Raw genomic sequence first — 22,566 nt, forward strand, 5'->3', positions numbered from 1 at the left:
TAGAAGCACTTGCAAATTCTTGAATGTAGGAGTTTCATGTGATTGCTGTAACCTGTTAACATGAACTGGGTAGCTCAGATCAACAGAAATGTATTCTCTGTCAGTTCTGGAGGCCAGAAGTTTGAAATCATTGTCAGTGAACTGACATCAAGGGATGGCAGGGCGCACTCCCTCCAGAGGCTCTGGGGTGTCCCTTGCTTTCTTGTTCCAGCTTGTTGCTTGCCAGCCACCCTGCCTTTATTGGTGGCAGTTCTAAGGGCAGCATCTTCAGATCTCTTTCTGCTCTGGGACACAGCACCTGCTCTCTGTTGTGTGTGGTCTCCTCCCAGTTCTCTCATGTTGGTTCATGCTAGGGCACTCAGGGCTCACCTGGATGACCACAGTTTAATCACATCTGCAGAGACTTTGTCACATGAGGGACACATTCACAAGTTCTAGGGATTAGGATATGAACGTCTTTTGGGGGGCTAGTTTTCAGCTTGGTGGTGGTGATTTAGCCGCTGAGCAGTATCCGATCCTTGCGACCCCATGGACTATAGCCCTCCAGGCTCCTCTGTCCATGGGATTTCCAGGCAGGAACACTTGGCGTAGGTTGCCATTTCCTTCTCCAGGGGATCTTCCCAACCCAGGAATTGAACCCACATCTCCTGCATTGCAAGCAGATTGTTACCACTAGGCCACCAGGGAAGCCCCATTTTTCAGCTTGCTACAGCCGTAAAACAAATAGGATGCTATTCATACTTCTCTGGACTTTCTTCTAATAGTGAAAAACTCGAGTAACCTAAAAGATCCATTAATTCAGGACTGTTAAACTATAATACATCCATCAGATACAAAAAGGTGTAACTGCTAAAGAGAATGAAGCGGACCTACTGATGTGGAACGGTACTCACTGTAAAGCAGGAAAAAAGCAGTGTGGAGAAGCGCACGTGAGGAGAGGGAAGCTTGGAGAGGCACATGCCAAAAGCGGCCTCCCCGGGGCTGGGACTTTGTATTGTTGGAATTCTGACATCAAGCATGTGCTTCATAACCCAAGTATGTTATAATAAATCCAGAAGAAGATGGACTTAACATTTAGTTTTTTTCTTGATGAACTCTGTTGTGGAAGTATTAGAAGGTTGTTAACATTTAACCTTTCGAAAAATTTTTTTCCAGATAGCAGACCCTACTCTAGCTGAAATGGGAAAAAACTTGAAGGAGGCCATGAAGATGCTCGAGGACAGTCAGAGGTGAGCCTGCGGAACAGACGTGACCCCATTAAACGCGCTCAGCCTGCTGCGAAACTGGTGGCACTGGTTTCCTGCTGTTGAAGACACCTCTTGCTTTCAGAACGTCATGCTTAGCTGCAGCTGACTTTAAAATTGGTGTTTGTCTTGAGTGGAAGGTGCTTTATCATTAAAGGATTTTGAAATTGAGGGGCAGGACTTATAATTTTCACTTCTGCCTGTTAAAATTTACTTAATATATTAACTTGACTCTAGAAATACTTCTTACTATATATTCAGGTCGTATAGTACGTCAAGTAAACAAGAAATGGGTTGAAGTATTATTATTTTTTTTTAGTATTCTTTTCCTGAAATTAAACTATAGCCCAGCCTGGGGGGCTGGGATGGGGTAGGGGTGGGGGAATATGTGTTTCAAATCCCACATCAGTTACTAGAGTTTATGAGCAATATTATCACATTGTTCATGCTCCAATGTTAGAAATATAATAATTTTTTATTTCCTTTAAATTAGAAGAACAGAGGAGGAAAATGGAAAGAAGCCCCTATCAGGGGATATTCCAGGGCCACTGCAAGGCAGGTAGGTGGCAAGGAAGAGAACCACTTTTTCCTACTGTTTAGCACAGTTGCTCAATGTTATGGGAAGGGAGTTTGGGCAGAATGGATACGTGTATATGTATGGCTCAGCCCCTTTGCTGTCCACCTGAAGTTATCACGACATTGTTAATCAGCTGTACTCCAGCTTGAGGTATACATTTTCTTTAAAGCAAGATTTTACCATCACTGATTTACAGTTTTAATGAACACAAAGCAAATTGAGAGTTCTGTGCAGTGTAACATCAGAAAAGTGAAATGCTGTTGGCTGGTTGGTGATGCTGCTATACCTACTGTTTCTCCCCCTTCCTGGTTCCGAGTTTAACACAGCCTCTTAGAGGCATATAAGACTCATAATATAACTCAGCTATTGTACTTGTTTCATCCTTGAAACCAGCAATCTGGTAGATTGAGCTTTATTGTGAGAGTTAACTTAATAAGATTTACCATTGTATTGTATAGTAAGGAAAATAAAATGAAAGGAAAGCATCAGCTCATTTATTAGTAGAGTGATTTATTTTTTGGCAACTAAAGGAAATCTGTCTAATATTTGTGGTTTGAAGTAGCAGGGAAAATATCAGGAAAATAAGTAGATGTTCAGCCAAGAGTTTTTACAGGATGTTTGGAGAAGGCAATGGCACCCCACTCCAGTACTCTTGCCTGGAAAATCCCATGGGTGGAGGAGCCTGGTAGGCTGCAGTCCATGGGGTCGCTGAGAGTTGGACACGACTCAGTGACTTCACTTTCACTTTTCACTTTCATGCGTTGTAGAAGGAAATGGCAACCCACTCCAGTGTTCTTGCCTGGAGAATCCCAGGGACAGCGGAACCTGGAGGGCTGCCATCTATGGGGTCGCACAGAGTCGGACACGACTGAAATGACTTAGCAGCAGCAGCAGCACTTAATATGGATTTTAAGTCCTGGCCCAGTTTCCTTCGGACAAACTTATTATTTTTTTTATAACCAGGAAATCGTGCATAGGTAAATAGTGCAACTCCCTTAAGCCGTCCTTTGACCCGAATATAAATACGTTCAGGGTTGCAAAAGAACAGAGGAAGGATCCCAGTGGATGGAGGAAGTCCTCTATGGGTGAAGTTCATTTCCCAGCTGAGAACAGGAACCAGATCTTCTAAGTCTCCTCACCCCGGCCTGCTGAAGGGAATTATAGGGTTCTACTCATCCTGCAGAGGTTGCCCTAGAAGAGATACTGCCAGGAGCATCTGTAATTCAGAGTGGGAATGCATTAATGACGCCAGTCCAGGGTGTTCACACTAATAATGCTGATAGCTGCATCCTAGATCCCACTTCCCAGGCGCAGAGTTCAGTGCTTTTCATGGACTAATGGCGTCCTCACAGCTCTGTAACATAGGGTTTCCTGAAGGTCACCTCGCTTCATTTCTGTGTAGAGTCCAAGGACCAGAGTCCTTCACATGTGAAGGTCAGCACCTTGAGGAAGATGGGTTTGCAGACATTGCTTTTCAAAAGGGAGAACTTTTTATGTCACCTTCTCCTTAATAGAGTGGTAGTGTGTTGACATCACATGCTTTGCAAGTCACCTTGCCATTGCTAACGAACACCCCGCTCACATTCTTCTCGTATGTTTCCACCTCACGTAATGAGCATTTAAAAACATATCTTGGACAGAAGTAAGTCTGTTTATACTCTAACCAAGTCTCCAGTTTCTCCAGTTTGGGGAAGAGGTGGTAATAAGCGATGCCTGCATTTCATGTTTTAACTCTGTTAAAACAAACAGACAAGAATCCCACATGGAAGGAAACTTAGATACACCCAGTGGTATTATAGTATTCTTGCTGCTTTTGTGATCTTCCAGCAGCTTATAAGGACTATTTTGACCCTTATAATATGCTTACTAAGTAGTCTCCAAGACTCAAATGAACTGGTAGAGAAATACTGCTAAAGCTAGTGAAGTTTTTAAAAATCAAATTTACACTCAGGTAGAAGATTTAATTAATCACAAGTAAGGGGCTTCCGTGGTGGCTCAGATGATCAAGAATCTGCCTGCAGTGCAGTGGACCCAGGTTCAAGCCCCAGGTGGGGAAGATCTTCTGGAGAAAGGAATGGCTACCCACTCCAGGATTCCTGCATGGAGAATTCCATGGACAGAGGAGCCTGGCGGGCTGCAGTCCATGGGGTTGCAAAGAGTCAGACACAACTAAGCAACTAATACTTTAATATATGTATGGTTATATTCAGAATTCAGTTGATAACTTATGGTTTATTTTTAAAAAACAAGATGGTGTATACTATATCTCAAAACACATTATTTCTGTTGTAACAGAAAGACATCAAAGCTAGTTGAGACAAGAGAAATAGTGAGAGACTGGTGGTGAGGGGAGGGAGTGGCGTGTGCTATTTCCCCGTCTATCAACTGTTCTTCTGTTCCACAGTGGACAAGACATGGTGAGCATCCTCCAGTTAGTTCAGAATCTGATGCACGGAGACGAAGACGAGGAGCCCCAGAGCACCCGGTAATGGAGAACGGTTGGCAGCTTCTCTTTGAGAGTATCTGTGTTCTTGGGTTTGATAATGATTGCATTCATACAGGTTGCTGCAATGATAAGCCTTATTTCATTCCAGATTATATATGAAGTTACAACAACATTCACTTCCTTCAGGGAGACGTTGACATGTTTTAGATAATGTATTTTATAAAAGGAAATCATTTACTAAAACCTTGTCATTTTTATGGTCTTGTGCCTTAGGGAGGGGCTGGCGCAGGGGCCAGAGGGTAGCTGCTGTGTGCCTCTGTTTCTGGCTGTTGCTGTTCCTGGGCTTTTGATTGCTGAGAAGTACTGCAGCTGGATTCATTGGTGGCAAGCCACGCCATCTGTGAATCATCTGCTTATCTTATTTCCATTTATGCATCTATCAAGCAATTTATCTAGTTTTCTCTTAAATTGTTTTAAATACAGTGTTTTTTAGAATAAGTAATGCATTCTTCTGGTTCAGATTTCAAAAGATAGAAAAGTTATATATGCAAAGGCAGTATTCCTTCTTATCTCTGTCTCCCTAGCTTGTTCTTCCTAGAGATAAGCTGCCAGTGTCTGGTGTATTCTTCAGAGATACTTCATGTATACGTACACCCAAGCCAGATGTTTATGCTTACTGCTTCCAGGACCTAAATTCTCTGCACGTTGTTCTGTGTCTTCCTTTTTCCATTTATGTCTTGAAATTCCTGGAATAGCAGTACACAAGGCACTTTCTCCTTTTAAGAGCTGTTTGATGTGGCTCTGGGTATTCCCTGGTAGCTCAGCAGTAAAGAATCCACCTGCAGTGCAGGGTACGTGGGTTTGATCCCTGGGTTGGGAAGATCCTCTGCAGGAGAAAGTGGCAGCCTCCTCCAGTAGTCTTGCCTGGAAAGTCCCATGGACAGAGGAGGCTGGTGGGCTACGGTCCTTGGGGTCGCAAAGAGTTGGAAATGACCAAACATGCACACAGTGTTAATGGATGAGCCATATTTTATTTAACTAGTCTCCGATTCATGTTTTACTCTTACAAACATTCCTGCAGCTAGTAACTGTGTACATGTGTCATTTCCTCAAAGTAGTGTTTCTGGAGATTAGAGTCCTAGAAGTGAGATTGCTAGACTGAGTAAGTTTGTATATTTATAAATTTGACAGATATTGCCAAATTTCCCTGCATGGACTTGTGCCTGTTCACATTCCCACTCTATGTGTGTGAGGACCTTTTTCCCCACATGCTTGCCTACAAGGGTATTAGCAAACTTATGGATTGTTGCCAGTCTGATAGGTAAGAAATGATATTTCAGCATGGTTTTAGTTTGCATTTTTCTTAAGAAATCAGGTTAAGTGTCTTTTTTGTATGTTTCAAGGCCCATTTATATTCCCTTTTCTATGAACTGTCTTTGCGCAGAATCCTGTTGATTCTTTGTCATTTTCATTATTACATTTATTCTTTATAAGGGAAATTAGTCCATCCACTTTAATTATATGTAAAGCAATACCTAGTTCCCCTTGAATTTGCTGAATTGTTATACGTAGCTGTTTAATGCAGGGAATTGATCTTCGTCTATTAATTCTTGAATTGTTTTCTGCACATTTTATCTCAGCTCTACTCTCTATAGTTCTTACAGCTAGTATTTAATTTAAAAAACTTATTTGGAGAAAATTATTTAAAAATAGTTTGTGTATTTAGTTGGTATTCAATACAAAGGATATTTATCTCCTAGCACTTGAATTCAGAAAGAAAATTTCCCCCTAAGCTATGAATACCTTATTACACATTGAATTTTCTAAATTTATCTCAGTTTCTGCCTTCTAGGCCATTAAGTGGATTTCAAATGTGACAGAAATTTTTGTGGAATACTGTGTCTCTAAGTTTTATTTATTTATGCTTAGACTGATACCTTTTTAAAAATCTAATATTTTTGATTAACAGAATTCAGAATATTGGAGAACAAGGTCATATATCTTTGTTGGGGCATAGTCTGGGAGCTTACATTTCAACTCTGGATAAAGAGAAGCTGAGGAAACTCACTACTAGGATACTTTCAGACACTACCTTATGGCTCTGCAGAATTTTCAGGTAATAAGTTTTTAGTTTCTGGTAAAGGCATTTATGAGTTGGATCTAGACTGTGAGAAGTCTCTTTTCTGGAGCTGTGCTACCTAGAGTCAGATCTGCCTCTTCCCTTTCGGAAGAGTTGCTCAACCACTCTGCGTGCTTCAGTCTCCCTATCTGTGCAGCAGAGATAGACTTAATATCCATTTGATGGCATTGTTGTGAGGATTAAATGAACCAATGAAGTAATACGTGGAGGATCTGAGAACATGAGCCTGCACTGTTGAACAATGTCCACAGTTTCTCATTTGTCACTGTATATAACAGAACTATATGTGATCTCGCTCTGTATTTTCTAAGTCTCCTGTAAATGTGTCAATCATACCCATGATTTAAAAAAAATAAGGAAAGAGAAAGAAGATTCCTAGTTGGCACATGTTGATAGAAGATGTAGCAGTGAAATGGAGGCAAGTTTGGGGGAGTTTTTCTCTTTTTTTTTGCCATGCTGTGTGGCATGCTGGATCTTAGTTCCTCAAGCAGGGATTGAACCCATGCCCCCAGTCTTAACTACTAGACCAACAGGGAGGTCCCTGGATTCGAGTATTTCTATTTAAAGTATTAGCTGTGTTTTAGTAGAAGGGAAATGCTGTCATAAGGAAGATGAGTATGTGTTGGGAAATTGAAATTTGCTTTATACAGTGGTAAATACTGTCATTATTAAGGAATTCTAGCCGAGTAAGGAATCAGTAGAAGATAAAGACCAGTGGTATTTTGTGTTTATTTATACTGTTACTTTTATGGAAAAGGAATGTTTACCTAACGTTGGAACGTTTAATAACTTGGGAGACTCATTTTCAGATGGTGGGAAGGAGCATGGCCTGGCGAGAGTACGAGTTTGCCTGTGTGGCAAAGGAGAAATTTTCTTCTAATAAAAATCCAACACCTGTAATTGTAATTCTCTCTCTTTCTCTTTAGAGATGGAGAAGAATAAAAGTTTCCAAGCAGATAATAGTGAAAGCAAAACTTAGCCTGACTAGCATTACTGACAGTTTTACTTAACTTTGGATGTTTTAGGGCTGACACTGCAAAAAACCATGCCTACATTACCCAGTGCTGATTTTCTGGTATAGTAAGCCAATCCATGATCTTCAGCCTTTTTATATCGGAGGCATTCCTATTTCCTACTGGTTTTCTTAGTTCCTACTCTTCCAGGAGCTCAGTGTGGATAAAGGGTCATTGCCTTTGTTCTTTATAACCTCCAGCTGCCGTGCTTTTTCAGCCTTCTGAGACGAGGGTGATTCCTATCTCCTGTGATCTGGGTGACAGTTTCTAGATTGAGAAAAGATTTACTTCCATGGTTATAAGACTGGGACTTATAAACTCAGAGGTAAGAGCGTACTGACATGTGAGTCTCTCAACAGGTATGAAAATGGCTGTGCTTATTTCCACGAAGAAGAAAGAGAAGGGCTCGCAAAGATCTGTAGGCTTGCCATCCATTCCCGTTATGAAGACTTCGTAGTGGATGGGTTCAACGTGTTATATAACAGGAAGCCTGTGATCTATCTAAGTGCTGCTGCTAGGCCTGGCCTGGGCCAGTACCTCTGTAATCAGGTAATGTGGTATAAGGGCGATCGTTTAAGGAAACGATGCTTTATTCTGTCCTGGAAGTTTCTGAAGTGTGTTGACCTATTTCTTTAGCCGCTTTTTTTTCAAGCGAAAAGGAAGATGATTTTCTTACATGCGTCTATCATTTTTAGATGTAAATGTGTATTAATAAGTTTAGAGAGATATGTATGTCTTTTTTAGTTGCCCAAAGGCAACTGTAGTCAACATTTTACTTTATTTCTTTTCAGACTTTGATCAGTCAGAGGGCATGTATGTTTTTACATGGCTATACATGGCTTTTTTCACTTACTGTTGTTAACAGGCGCATATCATGTTTTATCAGTTCTTCAAAGTAAAGTATATTTTTAATGCCTTCATGACATTCCTTCAAGTGAGTGTATAGTATTTAAAAAAATTTTTTTTTCTTTTTGGACAGTTAGTGTTTTTATTCTTTGGCTTTTTATGACCATTTTTGGGAAATTTTCTTTGTATAGTGCTGTTATGGACATCTTTGTGCATAAAGCTTTTTCTATACTTTGGGTTATATTCCTCAGATGGATTTTCAGAGCCAGTCTAGAATTATTAGATCAAAGAGCATTATCCTTTTCTGGAGTTTAGGAAAGCTTGATTAGGGTGCTACCTTGAGTCAAGAACCTGTTAAGCCTCTTGGCCAAGAACATTTTAAAGCAAAACCCATAGGATTGGAGGGATTGTCTTCTGTAAGATGGAGAAGTCCCCGGGAGAAACAGAGGAGAGACTCTGGAGTTGAGTTATTTCTGAGCCTTGGTCACTGGTGGCAAGAAATTGTGTCCTCTTCTTCTCTGGAGGAGGAGAAGTATTCTTGCCTGGAGAATCCCATCGACAGAGGAGCCTGACGGGGTATAGTCCATGGGGTTGAAAAAGAGTTAGACACGACTTGGTGACTAATCAGCAACAACAAATATTAACCTAAGTGGACTAAATCAGGTCGGCAATACAGAGTATTTTTACCCGTTTTCACATCAAAATGAAATCATGCCCTCTTCTTAAGGATATACAAAATGAGGAATTTTATAATACCTCTGTAGAAACATGAAACAAATTACTTATTGGGTACTTGCTGTGAGCCAGGCTCTTACGGGCTCAAAGCTGTTTTGGAACAGCAATCGAGTCTTCAAAAAATATGTGAGGATGTTAAGTGGGGAAGGCAGGTGGCAGGTGTTCATGTTTTAAAAGTATGTACATGCTAATGTGCATATTTTTTTATACCTGGAAAAAAATATAAATACATTATATTTTTGCCTAGAAAATATCTGGAAAGTTCTATGCTAACCTATTAACAGGGGTAATGTTAATCACTCAGTTGTGTCCAACTCTATGACTCTGTGGACTGTAGCCTGCCAGGCTCCTCTGTCCATGGGATTCTCCAGGAAAGGATCCTGGAGTGGGTTGCCATTCCCTTCTCCAGGGGATCATCCCAACCCAGAGATCAACCCTGGGTCTCCTGCATTGCAGGTGGATTCTTTCCTGTCTGAGCCATCAGGGAAGCCCAACAGTGACAAATTGTGGCTTAACTGGGGGGTCTGAGGGGTGGGGGGAATGGGACGACATTTTCACTTTTAATTTCTGTAATTATTTATTGTGTGTTTTACTTGGGTTTCACTTTCATAATTTAGAGCAAAGATTCTTTACAGGAAAAAAATGTGAATAAAATGCTTGTTAAATTTTTGGTCTATAAGGCTTACAAGTCTTAGTTATATAGAGCAATATGCTCAAATGTTAAAAAATTCCTAAAACATAATCTCCTTAAGGATTTGGAAGCTAAAAATGAAGAATATAAAATTTATTTGACAATTACTGTCTTTATAACACTTCATTTCTCTTGAGATATGTACATCTGTTGCTCCATATTTATTGTTTTTTAAGAACGGGTGGGACATTTTGTTCCTTGAATACCTTTAGGTGGTGTTATTTACCACTAATCCTTGGAGGGAAGATCCTAAATTACCCCCAAAAATGCTAAAGGCTCAGCTTGTTTCTCCATCTGGAAAAGTTTTTTGTGTTTTTTTGGCATGTTCTAAAATACAGCAAAGAATAGGTACTCATTTAGAAGATGAGTTGATAGTTACTCATTAAATTGACTCATTTAGAAAATTTTACATTGTCTGTATCCTCTTAGAAGACAGCTCCTGGAAATTTACCACCCCACCCTCCTCCACCACTTGATTTTTTTGGCTTGACTCTCTAGATATACTTTAACATCTATATATTTATATTAAGTATTCCTAAGGAAGGGATTGTTTTATTTATTTTTTTTAATTTATTTAACTTATTTATTTATTTATTTTTAATTTTAAAATCTTTAATTCTTACATGTGTTCCCAAACATGAACCCCCCTCCCACCTCCCTCCCCATAACATCTCTCTGGGTCATCCCCATGCACCAACCCCAAGCATGCTGTATCCTGCGTCAGACATGGACTGGCGATTCAATTCTTACATGGTAGTATACATGATAGAATGCCATTAAAAGAATAATTGTGACTTAGAACCACAGTCTTTCAGGGATGTAAGGGGATGGAGACAAAGATCCTTCTTGTGAAATTGCATGCTTCTCCCCACAGCTTGGCCTGCCCTTTCCCTGCTTGTGTCGGGTGCCCTGTAACACTGTGTTTGGATCCCAGCATCAGATGGTAAGCTCTGATGGTGAAGTTTATAATGGTAAAATACACTGGTAAGCTCTGATGGTAAGTTTATAAAATAAGAAAGAATTGTGTTTTGAAACTGTATCTTCCTTTCAACTGTGGCTCTGTTCGCTGGCTTCCAGATAATTATTAGCTTATTCACGGGGTGCTTAGATCTTCCCATTGCCTAATACATGCTTCCAGGTTTGAATGTCCACACAGGTTGACTGGCAGAAAGGTGAGCAGCACCTGGCTCTTAAGGAGTCTTATAATCACTGTATCACCTGCTTTAAGTAGAAACATGGAGTTCAATTAAGCATCAGAAATTCCTTCTAAACCATTCTTTCAAATGGTTATCACTGTTAACCTGGATTTATGAATGGGCAGATTTTGAAAGTAAGGTTGTTTATCATAATCCTTGGGATTGGATTCTGCTTATGTTCAGACATACAAGTGGTGAGGCTTTCCATACTGAAGTCAGAAGCAGAAGGGATAGGTTTTAGGATTCTGCATTTCTTTTTCAAGGTAGTTAGGTTTTCTGGTTTAGATACATCATTGAAAAACATTCAGTTCAGTTCAGTCACTCAGTCGTAGTCGTGTCCGACGCTTTGTAATCCCATGGACTGCAGCACACCAGGCTTCCCTGTCCATCACCAACTCCTGGAGCTTGCTCAAACTCATGTTCATCGAGTCGGTGATGCCATCCAACCATCTCATCCTCTGTCATCCCCTTCTCCCACCTTCAATCTTTCCCAGCATCAGGGTCTTTTCCAATGAGTCAGTTCTTTGCATCAGGTGGCCAGAGTATTAGTTTCAGCTTCAGCATCAGCCCTTCCAATGAATATTCAGGACTGATTTCCTTTAGGATGGACTGGTTTGATCTCCTTACAGTCCATGGAACTCTCAAGAGTCTTCTCTAGGGGACTTCCCTGGTGGTCCAGTGCCTAAGACTTCATGTTTCCAATGCAGGTGGCCTGGGTTCAATCCCTGGTCAGGGAACTAGATCCCACATGCTGCAGCTAAAAAAAAAACAACACGTGCTTTAACCAAGACTGCCACCACGTGCTGTAGGAAAGAAAATAAAAAGTTGTAGAGGGGGGGAAAAAGAAGAGTTGCAAAAAAAAAAGTCTTCTTCAACACCACAGTTCAAAAGCATCAATTCTTCGGCACTCAGCTTTCTTCATGGTCCAACTCTCACATCCATGCACAACTACTGGAAAAATCATAGCTTTGACTAGACGGACCTATGTTGGCATAACATTAGAGATACATTTTTGGCTGTTTTTGTGACGACAAGGGGGACAGTTTAGGAGAATTTTTAAAATCATAAATGTTTTAAAGTAGAGAAATGTTGGTTTTGTGTATGTAGTTTCTAACTTTAATCTCATTTAACTGAGTTTTTTAGTTAATCTTCAAGTGAAATGATTTTGTTTTCTCATCTATAATTAGAGGGATAAAAAGGAAAATTGTCTAGAAAAGAATTGGTAAATTTTGAGAGTATCTACTTCATTCAGAAGTTATCATTTTTCCTTGTATAGCTTTTATGTTGGTTGTCTCATGTTTTTGTGGTTTGTCTTTCAATCCCAGGATGTTGCCTTCCTGGAGAAACTGATTAAAGATGACATAGAGCGAGGAAAACTGCCCTTGCTTCTTGTTGCAAATGCTGGTAGGTGTCATGAACCTGAATCTTCCATTTTGGACATACAAGGTAGAAGATTGGAAAAAAAAAAAGAAGATTGGTACTTAGCCTAAAAGAGATCAAGTCTTAAGAATGTGAGGTAGACAGAATCAGTACCATGGTGAGAATTATAATAGTAAAATATTGGTTTGTTTTGGGAGTTCTTATTTGTGTGTATATACTTTTTCATTTAGGATGTAAGTGCTTTTTTACTCCATCATGTGCTTCCTTTCTAAATTGAATTTTTAAATGTCACACTTAAATCTCCCCATTTGAGATAGCAAGTCAACTACCGCTTTCTGCTATGCTCACCAAATTGTATTCAGCATTGTACTTGAAGCTCTGGACAGTGCAGTAAGGCAAGAAAAATAATTACATGACACATACATGACATGACAAAAATAGTTACATGACAGATTAGAGAGGAGAAATAAACTGTCTTTATTTATAGATGGCATGATTGTAAGATAGAAAGTCCTAAGGTAACCACAAAGAACAGCCGTTGGAACTAATAAGCAAATCTATCAAGGCTGCAATGAACAATTGAAATTGAATTTTAAAGGCCATTTATAATAGCATCAAAAAACCCTTCATGGATAAATGTAATAAAATAATGCAAGATGTATACACTGAAAACTATAAAATGTTGCTGAGAGAAATTCAGGAAGACCCAAATAAATGGAACAGTGTGCCATAAACATGGGTTGAATGGCTTGATATTATTGTCATATCTCTCCCAAATTAATTTATATATTCAACTCAATCCATATCAAAATCTTAGCAGACTTCCAATTTCTTATAGAAATGGATCAATTCAGTTTAGTCACTCAGTCGTGTCCAACTCTTTGCGACCCCGTGAACTGCAGTATGCCAGGCTTCCCTGTCCATCACCAACTCCTGGAGCTTGCTCAAACTCGTGTCCGTTGAGTCAGTGATGCCATCCAACCATCTCATCCTCTGTAGTCTTCTTCTCCTCCCACCTTCAATCTTTCCCAGCATCAGAGTCTTTTCAAATGAATCAGTTCTTCACATCAGGTGGCCAAAGTATTGGAGTTTCAGCTTCAGCATCAGTCCTTCCAATGAATATTCAGGACTGATTTCCTTTAGGATGGACCGGTTGGATCTCCTTGCTGATAGAAATGGATAAGCTGATCCTAAAATTTATATGGACATAAAATGGTCTAAGATGAGTGAAAATCATTGTGAAAAAGAGCAGCATTGGAAGACCTACCTTGTCTGACTTTGAGAGTTACTATACAGCTGCAAGATAAGAGTGTGAGCTTAACCAAAGAAAAGAGAGTTCAGAAATAGACTCACCTATAGAAATATGGTCACTTAGGTTTTTTTTTAACAAAGATGCCAAAGGTAATTTAAAGGGAAAAGGATAGTCTTTTTCCATCAGTGGTTTTGGAACAATTGGATATCAATATAGGAAAACTTGAACCTCAATCTTTACCTCACTCTACATGCAGATGTTAATTGTAAATAGTTCGTAAGCCTGAACATAAAAGCCAAAGCAGTAAAATTTCTAGAAGAACATGTAGAAGATCTTTATGACCTTGACTGAGGACAGATTTCTGGGGACACAAGAGGCGGAACCATAAATTGGGCTTTATCAAAAATTAAAAGCTTTGCTGCCCAGGGAACTATATTCAATATCTTGTAATAACCTTAATGGAAGAATCTGAAAAAGAATGACTTTGCTGTCAGGTAGCTGAGTGGCAAAGAATGCCAAGCAGGAGATAGGTGCGATCCCTGGGTCAGGAAGATCCCCTGGAGAAGGAAATGGCAACCCACTCCAGTATTCTTGCCTGCAAAATCCCACGGACAGAGGAACCTGGCGGGCTGCAGTCCATAGGGTCACAAAAGAGTCGGATATGACTTAGCGGCTGAACAACAACAATACCTGAAACTAACACAACATTGTAAATCAACTACAGTTTAATTAAGGAAAAAAAAAAAGCTTTTGCTATCCAGAAAACCATGTTTTAAAAAAAAATGGAAAGGCAAGTAACAGACTAGGAGAAAATATTGGCAAAACATTTTCCTGACAAAGGACTCTATCCAAAACATACAAGGAGTTTTTATAATTCAGTATTACAGATATAAATAATACCGTGTTTAAAGTGAACAAGAGATTTGAGTAGACACTTCACCAAAGAGATACATGAATGTATAAGCACCGAAAAAATGCTTAATATCATTAGTCATTAGAGAAATGCAAAGTAAAACCACAATAAGCTACTACTATACATCTGTTAGAATAGAGAATATAAAAAAATACAGTGCCAAACACTAGTGAGAATGCAGAATAAGTGAAACTCTTAGGCTGCTGTAGAGATGCAGTGTTCTTGCCTGAAAACAACCCAGATTCCCCTCCCCTGGTGAATGAATAAATTGTAGGATAAACAAGTCATGGGTTACTAAGCAGTAAATGAAAATAATTACTGATATACATATCCACATGGATGAATTTCAGAAGCATGCTAATTAAGTGCCAAAATCCAGACATAAAAGAAGTTACATAGTCTATGATCCCTTTAAATGAAATTCTAAGAAGATAAAATGACAGCAAAGAAAACAGATCACAGTTGCCTGGGGCCAGTGAGGAGTGAAGAGTGAAACGTCAGGGGGAGATGAGGGAACTTTTGGGGTCATGCTATGCTGGTTACATGCCGTATACGTTTGTCAAAATTCACTGAATCGACTGAAGCAACTCAGCACGCCGCACACACATACATGAGTGGATTTTATTGTACATAAATTATACTTCATTCAGTAAAGTTAACTATTAAAAAACAATAATAAACAGAAAAAGCATCCATCCACCTTGTTGCCACCAGAAAAACTGTCTCTTCTGCCTGATTTAGTGTATATATATTTAAATAGAAACAGAACCAATGTACTATCAATCACTTAACAAATGGGAGGGGCTTCAGTTTACACGCGGTTGGTTGCGTGACTTACCAGTGTGACCACACTGCGTTCCCCAGACCCTGCGTCCCAGTGCTCAGACAGGTGACACTGCCACAAGATGAAGAGAATGTGAGTGTGGCCTCCAGTTGCTTAAACACAGCATTGTGCTTTATATTTTGATGGCTCATGTGACCCAACCCATGCCTTGGCCTTTGATTTTGTTCTAGCTAAACTTAATGTGTCATTTAAGATTTTTTTTTTTTTTAATTTGAGATGGGTTTGGGTTTGGGAGGTGGAGTTTTCCGCCTTTTCCCTGGCATAGCCTCTGCAAGAGAAGCACTTGTCTTAGTTGTGTTCATTGAATCCGTTGGTGAAGATCTGAAATCTTACTAGATGGCTTCTGCTAACTGGAAATTTAGGACAATTGGGAGCATGCCGACACTTCATTTTATTCATGTTCTGTAAAGAGGGTCTTCCCAGCAAAGCCTGCCATGTAAATGTCACCAAGGGGTTGGGTCAACGTGTGTAATGTATTCAAGCTGACTTCAGAATGCTTTCTAAATTTAAACAAAGAACCCCTCACATTGGGTTAAAAAAATTATATTATTTTTTATAGAAAGTGAAAGTTCCTCAGTCGTGTCCAACTCTTTGCTACCCCATGGACTGTAGCCTGCCAGGCTCCTTTGTCCATGAAATTCTCCAGGCAAGAATACTGGAGTGGGTTGCCATTCCCTTCTCCAGAGGATCTTCCCAACCTAGGGATCAAACCGAGGTCTCCCTCTATTTTTTATAGAGGACACATCTAAATAAAAATAACCCAGAAAGTGACCAAAAGTAAGGGATATCTCGGGCGAGGGCTTTCCAGCTGGTGTAGTGGTAAAGAATCTGCCAGCCAGTGCAGGAGACACAAGAGATGAGTGTTCAGTCCCTGAGTTGGGAAGATGCCCTGGAGGAGGAAATGGCAACCCACTCCAGGATTCTTGCCTGGAGAATCCCGTGAACAGAGAGGAGCCTGGCGGGCTACAGTCCTTTGGGTCACAAAGAATCAGACATGACCGAGCACACACACACATCTTGGGCAAATGCTGAGAGAACAAAAGTACTATAGCAGGGTTGCTGTGAGATAAAATAGACTTCATAGTAATAATTCATGGCATCTTCTCAGAGATATGTATAAATGCTTATGAATATAACTGAAATATATAAAGGAAAAGTTGACAGAATACTGGTATAAATTGAAAAACCCACACTCTTGGTGGGAAACTTGAATATATTCTGAAACAACAGATCAAGTACATAGAAAATTAGTGTATACAGATATATAGAGAGAGGATTTAAATTGACAGCAAGCTTGATTTTTTATTTTTTAAAACTTGAATAATCCTTGAATAATCAGCTTGCAGTGGTTGATTTTAAGCCAGTTTACAAGGAAAATCTCAACAGATATATTACTTCTCTCAAAGGGAGATAAAGTATATAGAAGCTTTTATCATGCTGTAAAGACTCAGAAAAATTTGTGTCCTTTCTTGTGTGTTTTATCCTAGGAACTGCAGCAGTGGGGCACACAGATAAGATTGGGCGTTTGAAAGAGCTCTGTGAGCAATACGGGATATGGCTCCACGTGGAGGGGTGAGTGGAGGGGAGTGTGGGTCCACAGTGGGCCTGCAGAGTGCCTGGGAAGAGCTCACTCTGTCATCACATTTATCTCTAAGGACTCTGGTGAAGTGATAGTGAAGGTGCAAGTCGCTCAATCATGTTCTACTCTTTGTGATCCCATGGTCTATATAGCCCATGGAATTCTCCAGGCCAGAATACTCTAGTGGGTGGCCGTTCCCTTCTCGGGGGATCTTCCCAACCCAGAGATTGAACGCAGGTCTCCCACCTTGCAGGCAGATTCTTTACCAGCTGAGCCACCAGGGAAGCCCAAGGACTCTCTGGGTTGCAGATAATAAAGAGATCTTATTGGCTCCCGTAACTCAGACCAGTGTTAGGATAGGCAGTAGGCACCACGTCACCAAGTCACTTGGCTGAACTTCCTCTGTGGTGGCTCCGGCTGGAGGTAGATAGCCTTTCCTGTTCTGGTGCAGAGTGGCTGCAGCAACTCCAGCCGCCTTTCCAGCTTTGTGTCCAGAGGGTCAGAGATCCTGCCAGGAGTCGCATGCTGAGCCAGTCACTGTGGCCAGGGAAATGTAATTCTCTGATAGTTCAGGTGATTTCGAGGCTGAGGTCTCACAGAGGAGGTGGGGGTGGATTCCCAGAAGGCCACTGGAGTGCTGCAAAGACAAAAGGCGAGGAGGATGTGGGGCAGCCCTGGGGGTCCACTTCCAGCATGTCATACATACAGGGTGTGCTGCATCTTAATATTGTCCCTCTGGGAAGCGTGATGACTTGGATATAATACTTACCAAGATAGAAAGTACGACACTTACTACACTAGATAAGTAGAAGCCATCCCCTGAAACATTTTAATTAAAATGCATTTTCCAGGTTTTCCTGAAATTTGTATAATATATGTACCACACTTTATGTTGCTGTTGCAAATGCTATCAACACAGCTGAAAGACGTGTAAACGTCAGCGTGGAACAGCACAGCCGTTTTGTTTTTCTTTTTGGGGGGGTGAGTACATACTTAGCAAATAAGCAGCAGTAAATAACTAGTTCTCAGGTCTGTGTTTTTTCTTGCAGTGTGAATCTGGCAACCTTGGCTCTAGGTTATGTCTCCTCTTCAGTGCTGGTATGTTGTTGATTTACTAGATACTGTGTTTTTAAGAAGGAATTTAAAATCACTTAATCCCTGATGGTTTTTATGAATGAAGAGGGTGCTGGGTTGACTGGATCCTGATAGTCTAACAGGAAGCTGTTCTCTCTGTGGTAGGCTGCAACCAAATGTGACAGCATGACGCTGACTCCGGGCCCATGGCTGGGTTTGCCAGCTGTTCCTGCCGTGACCCTCTATAAGCATGACGATCCTGCCTTGGTAAACTTCCTCTCGCTGGGAGGGAGGAGGGAGTGGCTAGTAATCATTGAGTCTGGGGGCAAAATACAGAAAAAGGAAAAAGTACATCTTTTCCTTAATGCTACATCTGTGATTTTTCATTAAAAAAAATCTTTTTTTTACATAAGGAAAACTATGCCATGTATTTTTTTTCTATTTATTCTCCCCATACTTACCCATGTGTATGAAAAACTTTTATCACTGTATAATATTCCATCATTTAAGTACCACAGTCATCCTCCATTTATGAACTTTTAGGCTGTTTTCACGTTTTTGTTACTGAAATAATGAGTATCACTTGTGTTTCAAATTACTCCTTAGACTGGATTCCCACAGTGGAATTAATAATTAAGATTATTTTAAGGCTCTTGATCTTCCACATTGTCTAAAAAGTTACAAAATGATGTAATTCTTAAAAGCGTAGTGATGGTTCTTGTTAGTGAACCACTTAGTGATAGGCAACTGCAGAATAAGTTTTCAGTGATTCTTAAACAGTTAAGCTCATGTGTTTCTGGCCAAGTATTTGAGGATGCTCAGAACAGCCTTGGAAGGGGCTACCTCTTGAGTGGCTAAGAGCTTCTGCTCTGGGATGAACCTGTCTGGATTCTCATCCCGCTTTGCCACATGTTAGCTACGAACCCTTGGAAAAAGCAAGGTCTCTGAGCCAAGTTGCCTAGAATACTTTGCTCGTGGAGTTGCTTGATGATCAAATAAATAATGCAAGCCAAGTGCCTGCACAGCATCTGACACAAACTAAGTGCATAGGAAATGGAAAGTGGTTAGTTCTGCTATGTGATTTCACTGGCTTTAAGTAATAAACCTATATTGACTTTTTTAGACTTTAGTTTCCGGTCTTACATCAAATAAGCCAGCAGACAAGCTCCGTGCCCTGCCACTGTGGTTGTCTTTACAGTACTTGGGGCTTGATGGGATTGTGGAGAGGATCAAGCATGCCTGTCAGCTGGTGAGTGGAAACCTGAAGTTCGCACAAGTCACAGATGCTCCATGGCAGAAACAGACAGAAAGATCCTTCACTGATTTACCCTGCCTTCCATACCTCATTGTCTGGGTTTCCCTTCTCATAAGCAAGCAGACTAATTGCCCTGCATATATAGGTTTCTTGTTCAAAGTTCTGGGAGAGACTGCTGGGGCTGTCCCAGCATTTGTGTCCAAATGAAATCAGATTAAAATGAATGTCGGTGTCAGCATGGGGGAGAAAAGAAGTCACGGGGACGGCCAAGGAGTGGAGGAGGATGCGGAGGCCGGGATAAGCGTTCCACTTGACTGACCGACTCTTGAGGGTAAAAGAATATGATGGCTGGGGGGAGTAAGGCTGGCATGGATATTTTTAACACCCACTGGCTTGGGCTCCCAAATTGCAAAGCTTTTGGAACAATTCTAATTCTCTGTTTGAGGTGTTCTAATTGTGAAAGCTATATAATTATGTTGTAGTTCAGAAAACAAAAAATGCCTTATGTATGCAGTTTTTGAGAGCTGAGTTCTACCTAAGTCTATAGCATGATGTCACCTTTCTGTCCTTCTGATTTCCCACCTGTAAAATAGAAGTGATGATGTAATGAAAGATTGTCATGAGGACTTAGTGAGTTCGTACATGTAAAGCTGTCACAGTAGGGCCTAATCATATGGTAAGGTATGCACATAGTTTTAAAAATAATTCTTTGTTTTCCCTGGTTGAGGAGCTAAGATCCTGCATGCTGCATGGGTGCAGCCAAAAACAAGAAAAAATAAATCTTTGTTTTAAATGTATTACTGGAATGCGAACATCCTTGTGTCCTTTTTATATTTAAGAAAAATTAGTATTTTCATATTACTGTAATAGGGGGTCTTGTTATAACAGGATATTTTAACATGAGTTTCTAATGAAATATAAACATTCTAAATTAAGTAGTTTCATTTTTACATTAAGTTTTATTAAGATTCATGCTCATTATGTTTACAGAAGCACATTTTTAAAAACATTTTCTCATGGGGCTCTTGGCCCTCATCTTGAGGTTTGGTTCTTCGGAAGGAGAAGGCTTCATTGCCATGGTAACTTAGTTTGGGGAAGGTTGGGGCACTCCAGGGAGAGCTGTGCAGCTCCCTTTGGTTTACAGAGTACAAGAGAATAATGATGAGATTAGCCACCAGACACCTGAGGTCCCTGCGCTCTGGCATCTACCTGCCAGCAGACACCACAGTGGATCGCAAACCCTCCTGAGGCCTGGCCTCCGCTGCTGATTCACGCTGCTAAAAGCACATGTGAAAAGCCCACAGAGGTTCAGCAGGTGTGGTCTTCCATGTCCCGTCCTGCCTTGTAGTCCACACCAGGCCTCACGTTCCCTGAGCAAAAATCAGTGTCCTCTTTTTCTTCCTTTTTCTCCTCTTGGGAAGCAGTTCCAGAGCGTTTACACTCAGTGCCAAGCACTGTGCGGCACCATGGGGCACCAATGGATGCAGGCTCTCATTTGGTCTCTGCAGCTCCCCCAAAGTATAAGGTCCAGTGATAACATATTAAGAATTAGTTTCCAGGACTTCCCTAGCGGTCTGGTGGTTAAGATTCTGCACTTCCATTGCAGGGGGCCTCAGTTTCGATCCCTGGTCAGGGAACTAAGATCCTGCATGCCACTCAGCATGGCCAAAAAAAAAAAAAAAGTTACTACAGTAATATTGACTATATTCCCCGTTACTTATTTTTTAATAATTGCAAGTTTGTGCTTTTTACCTTTTGAGTCCCTTCACCGACCTCCCCCAGCCGCCACCTCTAGCAGAGACCAGTCTTCTCTGTAACTGTCAGCTATGTTTTGTTTTAGATTTCACATGTGAGATCATATGGTATTTGTCTTTGTTTGAATTATTTCACTTGGAGTAATGCCCTTCAGGCCCACCCATGTGTGCATGCTAAGATGCTCAGTTGTGTCCGACTCTTTGTGACCCTATGGACTATAGCCCTTCAGGCTCCTCTGTCCATGGGAATTCTCCAGGCAAGAATGCGGCAGTGGGTTGCCATGCCCTCCTCCAGGGGATCTTTCCAGCTCAGGGACTGAACGCTTGTCTTTCTGTCTCCTGCATTAGCAGGTGGGTCCTTTATCCCTAGCACCAGCTGGGAAGCCCTCAGGCCCACCCATGTTGTTGCAAATGACAAGCTTTTGTTCTTTTTTTATGGCCGATTATTTCCCATTGTGTGCGTGTGTGTGTATTATTATATGCCCTAACGTCTTAACTCATTCATCCTTTGATGGACGCTTAGGTTGTTTACGTATCTTGGCTATTGTAAATAATTCTGAAGTGAACATACCTCGACAAATTAGTATTTTCCTGTTCTTCAGTGCCGATAACCCACGTGGAATTGCTGGATCATATGGTGGTTCTATTTTTCATTTTTTGTGGAAGCTCCATATGTTTTCCACAGTGGCTGCACCAATTTACATTCCAACCAAGGGTGCACAAGGGTTCCTTTTTCTCCGCATTCTTGTGAACACTTGTCATTTCTTGCTGTTTTGCTGACAGCCATGCTCCCAGGTGTGCAGCGACATCGCATTGTGGTTTTGATTTGCATTTCCCTGATGATTCGCAGTGTTGAGCATCTTTATCTTTCCATGTGCCTGTTGTCTGGGAAAATGTCTATTCAGATCTTCTGTCCATTTTTCAATTGGGATTGTTTGGGTTTTTGCTATTGAGTTGTATGAGTTCTTCATATACTTTGGATTTTAACGCCTTATTAAGTAAATGATTTGCAAATATTTTCTCCCGTGCCATAGGTTGCCTTTTCATTTGTTGATGGCTTCCTTTCTGTGCAGAAGCTTTTTAGTCTGATGTAGTCTGCTTGTTTAATTTTGTTTTTGTTGCCTTGCACTCAGTATTTTTTGAATGAATGAAAGACCTCTATATTGCTAACATGACAAATTCACATATATCTAATTAGAAAAAGCTTTTCTGGAATCACTAAATGTAATTGTAACTGGCATATTGGGGAATATTTGCAGATGTTGACATGCAAAAATTGGCAGCCAAATTTAGAAATCATCAAGTCGCAGATGGCTTTATCTGCCCAAGATCCTTGTTTGCAGACTTGCAAAGACCCTTAGGAAAACTACTTCTTAATATGAAATTACATGAAATTGTTCTTTTGTCATTTGCAGAGTCAACGATTGCAAGAAAGCTTGAAGAAAGTGAACCACATCAAAATCTTGGTACAGTATATAATTTGGTCTCTTACAGTCAGTAACTTTTACCTTCAGTGACTTAGCATGATTTTCTCCAGATTTGGTGCATGTCCATGGAATTGCAGCAGCTCCAGTTAACCACCATTCTTTGGGAAAGTCATACATGTCCTGATGACCTAATTCTGCAG

The 22,566-nt window shown here is 40.6% G+C and overlaps 1 protein-coding gene across 2 annotated transcripts in view; it reads left to right on the forward strand.

The window, feature by feature from the left end:
- The window catches only part of PDXDC1 (pyridoxal dependent decarboxylase domain containing 1), a 54,798-nt gene that overhangs the window by 16,683 nt on the left and 15,549 nt on the right, over positions 1-22,566 (forward strand). Inside the window, exons 2-13 of one of the 2 annotated variants that reach the window (XM_068967147.1) lie at positions 1,156-1,229; positions 1,738-1,803; positions 4,226-4,306; positions 6,237-6,383; positions 7,780-7,969; positions 10,567-10,635; positions 12,214-12,292; positions 16,765-16,849; positions 17,906-17,954; positions 18,096-18,197; positions 19,054-19,179; positions 22,355-22,405. In XM_068967147.1, the coding sequence (XP_068823248.1) occupies positions 1,156-1,229; positions 1,738-1,803; positions 4,226-4,306; positions 6,237-6,383; positions 7,780-7,969; positions 10,567-10,635; positions 12,214-12,292; positions 16,765-16,849; positions 17,906-17,954; positions 18,096-18,197; positions 19,054-19,179; positions 22,355-22,405 (1,119 nt within the window). The remainder of the gene's footprint in view (positions 1-1,155; positions 1,230-1,737; positions 1,804-4,225; positions 4,307-6,236; positions 6,384-7,779; positions 7,970-10,566; positions 10,636-12,213; positions 12,293-16,764; positions 16,850-17,905; positions 17,955-18,095; positions 18,198-19,053; positions 19,180-22,354; positions 22,406-22,566) is intronic. The other variant, XM_068967148.1, reaches the window with a different exon arrangement.

Source organism: Capricornis sumatraensis, chromosome 3 (assembly GCF_032405125.1).
Source record: "Capricornis sumatraensis isolate serow.1 chromosome 3, serow.2, whole genome shotgun sequence".
Classification (NCBI taxonomy): domain Eukaryota; kingdom Metazoa; phylum Chordata; class Mammalia; order Artiodactyla; family Bovidae; genus Capricornis; species Capricornis sumatraensis.